Source organism: Corvus hawaiiensis, chromosome Z (genome assembly GCF_020740725.1).
Source record: "Corvus hawaiiensis isolate bCorHaw1 chromosome Z, bCorHaw1.pri.cur, whole genome shotgun sequence".
Taxonomy (NCBI): Eukaryota; Metazoa; Chordata; class Aves; order Passeriformes; family Corvidae; genus Corvus; species Corvus hawaiiensis.
The window spans coordinates 76,730,053-76,740,062 of record NC_063255.1 but is presented as its reverse complement, the minus strand read 5'-3'; the positions used below and the strand labels follow the sequence as shown (position 1 = coordinate 76,740,062).

The following is a 10,010-nucleotide window of genomic DNA, read 5'->3' as shown; positions in this document are numbered from 1 at the left end:
CAAGTTCAGGATTGCCGCTTACCAGGGCACTGGCTACCAAGTGTTGATGTGTGTAGTGACAGAAAGCATAGGAAAAGAGAGATGATAACAGTGAGATCGATCGATCGATCTATCTATCTATCCATCTATCTGAAACTTCCTGTCTCTGCTCCAAGGCAATTGGAGGTGCAAAGCTCACCTAAAGACATCCTTTCAGGAGAGGAGGAGAGACATGTTCCATCGATCAATCCCGAGCAGGCAGAGATGTTTCCCCCTCCAGAGATGGTTGTTTTTTTCCCTCAGAGGTTTTCTCCTCCCCCTGTTTATCCTTTAAAGTTTGGTCTGTCCTATGGGTGTGGAACAATCCCATCCTCTAGGTGGGGTTTGGTGACTCTGGTCAAACATGCATTACAGGACACACGGTTTCCTTCACTGGCATCCTGAAGGGTGTCTAAGTTAATTTGTTAATGGGGCCTTATGAGGGTCTCTGTTACTGCCGGTCAGGATTCTCAGTTGACAAAAGAGGGAGGACAATAAACACCTTGGTCCTCCTCCATATACTGAGGTGGCCATAGAGGCCCTCTGACCTCCATTGGAGGGTCTTTGTGCGCATGCTCATCTCCTGAATAATCCAGGATTTGTAACAAGAGTGTAGATGTCAGAAAGGCAGGAATGGCAGTGCAGGCCTGAAGAGAACATGACTCCAGAAGTGTCTCTCACAAGGAGCAAGCTCACACAGGAAGCCACCTGCAGAGCCAGGGTGGGGCTGTGGGACAGGGCTGGGTGTCAGTCACTTCTGAAAGACAAACAGGACACGGCAGAAGAGGAGCAAGGTCCTCAGCAGAGCCTTGAGAAATGCCCCACGTTCCCTGTCAGATGCCTAAGTTTCTGTTGGAGCTTCAGTCCCAGATGGACCCTGACTGTACTGCCAGTGTCACTTTGGAATCTGTGCCTCCCCATGGGCAGAGAAGGACCCAGGAGAGCAGCAGCACAGTGCTTTGGGAATGTGTGAGCCCATCAGTCTCTGAGTCCTGCCCCACAAATGTTTTATGGGAAGTTGAAACCCATCTTCTCTTGCTTTCTGTGCAGCTCCTTCTAGAGAAAGAGCATGAGCAGATTGCTCTACCAGAGATGCCTTGCCAGACTTGGGGAGAGCTGTTCCCAGCCCAAGAGCAGCTGGAGCAGCTCAGGCAGCAGGTGGAAGAGCCACAAGAGAATGGCCAGGTGAGCCTGACTAGCCAGGTGACAGAGTGAAGGGCAGGAACAGGGACATAAAACGGAGCTCTTGGGACTGAGGAGGCCAGGAGTCCCACTGGCACTGAAAGCACAGAGCCTTGTCATCTGCAGAGACCAGCCCCAGGACGGGAGGGTTCCAATGGAAGCAGAGCTGGGTAGGGAAGCAGAAGAGAGTGGCTGAATGAATATGATTTTGAGGCCGAAAGAGGAAAAAGCTGAGCCTGATGGCAGCTCCCAGTCACTTGCTCTGCATTTGTGTGTGCAGAACATCAAGGCAGAGCCACAAGCAGAGCTGCCCAAAGCCCAGAGTGACATCCAAGCTGCAAAGAAGAGGAACAAGGAAGACGTCAGAAGCATCCAAGAGGAGAAGAGTCTCCATCAGCACAGGAGCGATCTACAAGACCAGGTGAGTGTAAGAGCTGAAGCCACTCCACTCATGAAACATCCTCTCTCTTCTTCTTTACGGAACATCGACAAACAACTGCAGGCAGAGCTGCAGGAAACTGAGGCTAGGATCAAGGCAAGGGAGAAGAGGCTGGATGAAGGAATGCAAATCATCCAAGAGGCAATTAATCTTCTACTCCAAAAGCAAGAGGTTCTAGAAAAGCGAGTGAAACAGAGATAGCTGCTGCAGTCACCAAACTGGTGCTTTCTGCCCTTCCTACCTTTCCTCTGCAGAGCAGCAGGCGAGCTGGGTGATGTCTCTGAGTGTCATCCTGCTGTGGTCTCTATCACAGCCTCTCTGAAGGACACGTCCTGGGCTGCTGAATCTCAGCTGCTGCCCTGGACAGTGCGACTAGTCCTTTGGCCTGTTGGCCAGCAGTCATCCAAATGGATTCCTGCTGGCCTGTTCCTGCTCTCCTTGTTTCTTGAGGTGTTTTTGCAGGTCAACTTGGTGACCCTGATGGATCTTGAAACAAGCTGTCTGTATCCCTTGTGAACCTGTTCTTTCCCTTTCCTCACAGTCTGTGACCCACAGCTGACAGGGATAAGCTGTAGCGTCTGACTGCTTTGTTGTGTTTGACTTGAGGTGGAAGTGTGGACATCTCACCTGGCAGCCTGCAAAGACTTCCAGCAAGTGATTGGCCACAAAGAGCCCCAAGGCTGGCGTGGGGCACAGGAACTGTCCCTGCTGCAGCTTGAGCCCGTCCTGAAGATGGTGGAAGAAAGGGGGACTCAATGGGAGCAGGTAGAACATTAGAACAAGGAGGTGCAAGTGTGTCCATAGCCCTTGGAGGGGGAAAAGAGTGCTTGGGAGGAAGTGGAATAGTCATTGCGGCAGTCGTCCTTCAGAAACTCCATGAAAATGGAACATGAATCTGGCCATGAACTCAAGTAAAATAGGCCTTTGGTTTTGACCCATCCGGTTTGAGAAGTGGACATCCAAAAAAATCCATTTTAAGAGCCCTGCATGTGGCTGAAAGCAGCTTCCTATGGGCCTGCACTTGAAATGTGATCCCAGGGCAATCTCTGCCAGCCACACTTTCTGACACAAACTCATTTCTTGTCTCAGATCTCCACAGGCTCTCTCATGGAACCTGCTCCAGCAGCAGCAGCATTGTCTAAAGGAGCCTTTGCAGCCCAGCCTGAGAAGTGGAGCCAGGGCAGTTTGCTCAGCTCCAACACTGACACAGCTTCTTCCCATCAACAGGAGATGGAAGATTACTTCCTGGAGCTACTGAGTATGTCTTGTGTATTTCTTGTGTGAGGGACAGTGTATTGTGGGCCTGTGTCAGCATAGCTGTGCCAAATGTTCCTCCGCAGTTTGGTGTCACAGGGACATTCAGGACTCCTCGCAGGAAGTGCTGTGCTTCGAGGCAGCGAGGGAGTGCTCTGGGTGTTCCTGCTGCCTCTGAGCACAGCTCAGACTGCCTTGGGTTGGCCTGAGCTTCCCTCTCTGCTGAAGGCAGAAGCAGGGACTGTTCCTGGATCAGTAGAAGGCTGTGACCTAGCAAATGATCTAGGCAAGTCCTCTGTGCTAGTGGCCAAACTGAACAGAATATTTGGCTTCCTAAATTCTCCTTAGACTCCTGATTTCTCAGCATTCATCAGAGCAAAAGATCTTCACAGAAATTGTTTGGTTTTTGGGTTTTGTCTTTTGGTGGGTTTGTAAGGATTTTGGTTGGTGGTTTTTTTGGTTTTTGTTTGGTTTGGTTTGGGCTTTTTTTTTTTTTTTTTGTGAAGTTGTTTTTCTCCATCCTGAAGGAGCTCTTCTGCCTCATGTGTCTTATTGGTGTAATTTTTATGACTGTTACTATTACCACTACTACATCTACAGTTGGTTTTTATGACAATGCAAATTTTTGCCAATGACCACTTCTTTGAAAAAACATCAAGTGACAGCACAAATTGAGAGCAAGAGGTGTTTTCCACATGTCCCCAAAGAAAAAGCAGATACTTTTATAACAATCCCTATTTAATATCCTAGTTTTATGCTTATAAGGATGTGTCCAAGAGACACATCGATGTGGTGTGGTCAGGTAAAACTGCACTGCTCTCAGGAGTGAGCCACCAGCCCATCCACTGTCTATCCCTCAGATCCGTGGCACTTTTTCATTCCTGATTCCCAATCATTCCCATGACTGTTAGAATGCTGCCCGTTGGGCCAACCCCTGCACAGCTCACTCTCTAGGAAAACACATGAAGCCCTTTGTGATTCTGCAGCACAACCCATTTAATCTGCTTCCTGCCCGTAACAGCTGCCAGTGCTGGGCTCTCAGGTAAGACCTGGTGGGGCTGAGAACAGAGCCCAGTTGACTCTGTGTCTACCATCACCTGTTGGGACAAAAAGGGCATTGATGTGCACCTCGGTGTGTCTGATCTCAAAGCCAATCCTCTTGTGTCCTGAAAGGGGGCAAGAGCTTGTAACGGGGCTCGGCCTGGCTGTGGCTTCTGGCCAGTGCTTGTCAGTGCTCATCCTTGGCCCTTCCCAGCCTTGCTGTGGTACCTGCCCTGCCCCTGACGGCCGGTGCGACTGCAGAGCTGGAGCCTTCCTTAGCTGAGAGAGTCCTGCTGCTGCCCGGCCGCTGCAGCGCGGAGCTGCCGGGAGGCAGCAGCCCCTCGTCTGGGCCGGCTTCTGCATCGCACGGCCTGGACTCACGAGAGGCTCAGCATCTCCTCGGGGCAGCTGTCCGTGCCACGCCGGCGCCTGAGGAGCACTGCTGTCCTTGCTGCCCACGGCCGCTGTGCCGAGCTGGGAAGACGGGGACGCGTGCGGAGCTGAGAGGGCGAGTCCGATGCGAGCGACTGATCCGCGCAGTCAGGGTGAAGACAAGCAGTGTGGTTCTTCACATGGGGCACGGGCATCTTTGAACTCAGCCTGCCCATAAAGGCTGAGCATCCTGATGCTGAAAGCCCCGTTGGTATTGGTCACAACGTGAGCTGCTCTGGTTTACAAAGAGAAAGGCATTCTTCTGGCAAACTGCGAAAGGTGGAGAAGATGCCCTCCTCTCCTGGGAATGCATCTCTCTGGGCTTTGTTTCCTCTCAAGAGATCTCTTCAGAGGACTGTAGAATATCAGTCTCAGTGCTGGCCATCTGTGCTGCAGAGCTGCCTGGCTTGTTGCTGTTGCTGTTGTGGTTCTTGTCGCTGTTGTTGTTGTTACCCAGATGACCACAAAAGGCTCAGAGCCCCAGACAATGGGGCTGCCTTTTGTATCTCCTGGAAGGTGGCATCTCTGCTTTAAAGTGAGCATCTTACACTTTGTTTCCCTCAGGCAAAATGGTGAGCATGGAAAATCCGGTGACGAAATACACTGAACTGGAAAATATCGGCAGTGGGTGAGTCCAACCACAGTTTCTTCTACAAAACCATGGGCCGGGTGTTCTGCTGGTGGAACATCTACCAAGTGTGAAGTCAGGCAAGCTGCAAACATGTTGAGACACTGGGGTTAGATTGGCCCATCTCTCAGTGCTGGGCAGAATTTGTACGTGTGGTCAGAAGGCATTGTCAAAGACATCTCCATGCTGCCACAGTCTTGCCTGCAGCAAGGAACAGGAGCTGGAAGATCTCCTGTCTCTCAAGTGTGGGACAGCTGTGTGTTAATTTCCTTAGCATTTTTGTATGTCTCAAAATCATACGGCCACACTAATGAAAGAGAATCTTGCTTGCCTGAAAGAGCAGCCTACCCCCCGGTAGCTGTCAGATAACAGTTCTCAGGAACAGTTCTTTCCAAGAGTTTGCTGAAGGAAATACTCGGTGCTCAGGATTAGAACCACACAGTTTAGAAACTGAAACTCAAGATGAAAGAATAAGCTCTCTTTTTGAGCTGAGGCACTAAAGCCCAAAGCTTCAGGAACAGGCCCAGTGCCCATGCACTTGAGAGGAAAAATGCATCATGTGCCCTCTGGCAGACCCCTCATGCCTCCTGCAGGTTTTAGGCACTTACAGCAGAGATCTCCTGTCTGGGCTGGCTTTCACTCCAAGATCTAAACAGCTTCTCCTTTCTTTGCTGCTGTTTTATTTCTAGGGGTTTTGGAGAAGTTTGTAGAGCACTCGACAATGCCACAGGAGGAGAGGTAAATGTCAACAGTCCCTGCAGATTCTGCAGCTCTTGAGGGCTTTCCCGCTCTGGTGTGAGTTGTGGCTGGAGCTTTGGGTCACCGGGACAGCTGTGCTGCAAAGGCACAAGAAGCACAGACTGGTGCCAGCCTGCAAAATACATTTGGGACAGTGTTTGTCCTTCTCAGCTGCCAGAAGGAAGGCAAGGAGAGCAGTGGTTCCTTTTGGAGAAGGAAGTGCTCACTCGCTCTCAGTGGCTAAAACAAAGGTGGTGCCTTAGAGCATCTCACTGCTTTTTTGTGGCTACAGCTTCAGAGTCCTGAATTCTCATTTCTGGCTGCCAGCAAATACGTCTGAATCTTCCTGGTAGTTCCTTAGCAACCTGCAGTGCTGCACTTGGGAACTGCACGTAGGGAGGGGTCTGCAAGGTGTCCCTAAAAGCCCTAAGCCCTGCTTATAGCCCAGGATCTGTATCCATAGAGTAGCAAGGCTTGGATTACTTCTGTGCACTCAGCAGAGAGTGTGGGCAGAGCTTTGTGGGTGATAGTTGAGACACCATTGTTACCAAGTGGACAAGGCAAAACGTCAGTGGCCATGTGTCCTGTTTCTGGCCTCAAGGGAGCGGAGACATGGGCTGTTGGAATGTCAGTTCCTAATTACTCCAGTGTCTAATCACAAGGCACTTCGGCACAGCTTGGCTGTGTCATTCCAAAATCACTCGCTCCATGTGCATTGTGGTCTCGTGCCACCAACTTCTCAAGGTACTGATTGTCATTGTCATTTTAGGTGGCCATAAAGAAAATTAATCTCCAAGGACTGCGGAGAAAGGAAGTAACTGTCAATGAACTCATGGTCATGAAGATGAATAGGAATCCCAACCTGGTCAACTATTTAGACAGGTGAGTGGTCGTGGTCTTATCCCATGAATGTTTGTTTACCTACTGCAAGCATGAGAGGTCAAAGACCCGCTTTGGTCTGTGGCAGAAAATAGAGCCATTAATTATTGACCAATCATTATTTCTCTACTCATCTCCAATGGATGGGAAGAGAGTGCATTTTGTCTGCATTAGTCTTCCCTGGCACACATAGTTGGAAAATTCTTCAAAAGCCTTGACCAGCGCTATCTTACTAAGTCAATACCCTCGAAGTTCACTGCCACCACGTTGTCTTGGGGCTTGGTTTTTCTCAAGAGTCTTAAATGCTGATGAATCATCCAAGAGAGGATTTCCCTTGGACTGCAGCCCCTCTTTTCCATTGCTGTGCATGCCAGGAAGACTAGGTGCTTTTTTTCCATAAACACCATGTGTGACAGCTTTTTACCTGGGCTGTTAGTAAACTGCGTTTTTCACTTGCTGGCCATCTAAGACATCTCCTTTTTCACAGCTGTGCCTTTCTCCTTGACACAGCACAGACTGCAATCACTGCACAGCCTAGAGGGAACGTCTATTCCTTTGAGTCTGTCCTCGTTTCAAAGGGACCTGGAAACAAGAATCAGTCGTTGTCTTTTCCAAACAGTAGCCTAGCCATGCACGTTCATCTCCATGGCCTCATTTCCTTCTTTCAGCTACCTTGTGGATGATGAACTCTGGCTGGTGATGGAGTACATGGATGGAGGCACTCTGAGTGATGCCATCGATGAGATGTACATATCTGAATATGAGATGGCAGCCATCAGTCGGGAGGTCAAGAATCCCACCTGTGCTTCCGAGGGCTTGGGCAGGATTGTCTGGGAAACAGGGGCGGAGAACTGGAGTGGTTCCATGTGCCAAACTTTGCATCTGTGTGGCTGCTATGCTATGGGGAAGCAGGTGAACTGCGTGGCAGTGTGCCTGCCCTCACTGTGCTCTGTTCTTGTACTCTTATCTCCTGCTGTTGCATTCTCACTCTGTCTCTTGTATTTGTATTTGCTGTGCTCCACCTTGCCTCTCTGAATGTTTGCCTGGAGCCTGTCTTCACTGCATTCCTTGCCTGTAAAAGCAAAGGTGCTGGTGGCAGAATTTGAAACTAATGCTAAAAGAGACTCATTTCTCAGAGTCCTCAGCTGAAAAGGATAGCAGTGCACCCAAAATGCTGTTTGCTTCTGAAAGGTGACTCATGTGATACTTCCAAGTCTGTGCTGAGGCCAGCAATAAAACCTTTGCCATGCAGCCTCCCACCCAAAAGTGACCCACTTCACAGCAAAGGGAGGGACTCTTTCTTTCTTGGCAAACCCTTGTTTGTCCTCTGGATGAAGAAAGCACATCCACTGCAGCAGCAGTCATTCTGGCTGGCTTGCAGAGGACAGTCTAGAACAGCAATTCCCGTTGGCTCTCTCAAAAGCTGACGTGCCTTCCCTTAGAAAGGTAGTGTTGGAGCAGCAAGCTCTTCCTCTCAATGGCACTGTGTTCTGCCATTACACTCCATTCCCCTGGAAAGGGAATATTTTAGAGCTGTTTCCTTTCTTGTGTGCTCAAATCACACCACTAATTTTTATCTTCCTGTCTCTGTTTTCTCTCTCAGTGCCTGCAAGGACTGGATTTTCTTCACTCAAACTATGTCATCCATCGAGACGTGAAGAGCTGCAACATCCTTCTGAGAACTGACGGCTCTGTCAAGCTGGGTTGGTATATTCTTGGCCAGGCACAGCGTTCCGGGGATGTGGGGTTTGGGGCTGCTTTTGAGTGACTGCCACTTCCCCCAAAGTGGTGCTGGTGGCAGTGCAGGGACCCCTGCAGCGAGCCGAAGGCACAGTTGCAACGTGCACAGAGGTGTGGCGAGGAAAAAGCAGTCCAGAGTGGCACTGGTTTGGGTCTGTGTGTGTCCCTTCCAGAGGGAGGGAGCTACAATCTAAAGGTTCCAGGGAATAAAAGCCACTTCTGGGGGCAGCATTAAAAAATGTGGGGATTTTTGGAAGCAGACACTTCCATATTTCCTTGGCTAAAGTCCTGAGGAAACAGAGCAGGGATGGATTTCCAGGAGATTCAACAATGCATTCGCAGACTTACAGTGGGGAGTTCTTTCGCTTGGTTTCCTAATTGTACAGAACTTTTTTGTTCCCCTCAGCTGATTTTGGCCTCTCTGCTCAGCTCACCCCTGAGCAGAATCGAAGGAGCTCAGTGGTCGGCACGTCTTGGTGGATGGCGCCTGAGGTTGTGAAAGGTCAACCATATGGCCCCAAAGTGGACATATGGTCTCTTGGAATTGTGGGAATCGAAATGGTGGAACAAGAAGTTCCTCACTGGAATAGAAGTCCTACCTCGGTAAGGAGCAAATACTCACTGATCCCTCTGTCTTTTTCACCTATCCTGTGTTCTGTCCTCCATCAGACAAAATCCCATTGCCATCTGCTGGCACTGCTTCCACCAAGGTCCCCTTCTAAAAATGGCCCTGCAGTACATCAGCATCTGCTGTAGTTTTGGTTGCATCAGTGGGGGAACTCAGGCCTCACCTGAGTGCAAACACTCTCCATTCTCAGGCAACACTTTCCTTTGGGTTTTAAGTTGTTCCAGCTCGTCTGTCTGTGTAGATGTCTCTAATAACACGAAACACACATCTCAGAGCTGGTGTTACATTTCCAGAAAAGAAGGAAAGAAACCCAAACCAACAAAGTCTCTAAAGCAGTGGTTTTCTAGAGAAGAACTGCACTCCCTGTACAGTTTCTTGTCACTTGCCTAAAACCTGGGCATGAGGGTGTAAAGGCCACATAGTATCTTCTGCTTCTTGTGCAGTGTTGCTGAAACACTTAGTGACCATATTTCTGTCATAGCCCAAGCCACGTTCTCCACGTGACCAAGCTGCAGCCTGGTGACATGGAGAGCCTGCCAAAACCTCCCATTTTTTACCTGGCACTTTCTGGGATGGGCACATCATTAATGTATTGACTTGAGTATCCAGAAGAGCAGAGGGTTACCATAGGGATGGCATTTCTCCTTCTTCTGATTTGACCACGAAAAGTTATTCGTTTGCCACATCGGAGAAGCTGGAACTTGCAGACTGCTGCGAGACAGAGCTGCAGGTGGCTCCTGTGTGCTCAAACAGGCATTTTCATCCCAATATGTTTCTGCATGCATCTTGACGTGTCTGTGTCGAATGCGAGGTTCCAAATGTTTCTTTCCTTACCTGAGCAATAACTCCCTTTTATATAATAACACTTGAAAACAGTTAGAGCAAAGTCCCTCTTCCAAACTGCCTGTCAAGCTGGTGTGAATCTTCAGAGAAGCAAAACGTGCTTTTGCTGATGTAGTTGCCCCTAACTAGGTCAGCCAATCAAATCAGCTGCCAAGGCAAGATCCGCTGGATGCTGGAAAAGCTGCAGC

At 49.6% G+C, this 10,010-nt stretch overlaps 1 protein-coding gene across 1 annotated transcript; it reads left to right on the top strand.

Moving 5' to 3' along the window:
- The first annotated feature begins 2,202 nt into the window (after window positions 1-2,202).
- Window positions 2,203-9,431, top strand: LOC125320298 (serine/threonine-protein kinase PAK 3-like). The gene is made up of 9 exons (XM_048292433.1): window positions 2,203-2,404; window positions 2,729-2,897; window positions 4,931-4,994; window positions 5,684-5,732; window positions 6,502-6,614; window positions 7,280-7,397; window positions 8,215-8,314; window positions 8,758-8,954; window positions 9,423-9,431. The coding sequence occupies exons 1-9, from the start codon at window positions 2,372-2,374 to the stop codon at window positions 9,429-9,431; spliced, it is 852 nt and encodes a 283-aa protein (XP_048148390.1). The 5' UTR covers window positions 2,203-2,371.
- The last annotated feature ends 579 nt before the right edge of the window (window positions 9,432-10,010 follow it).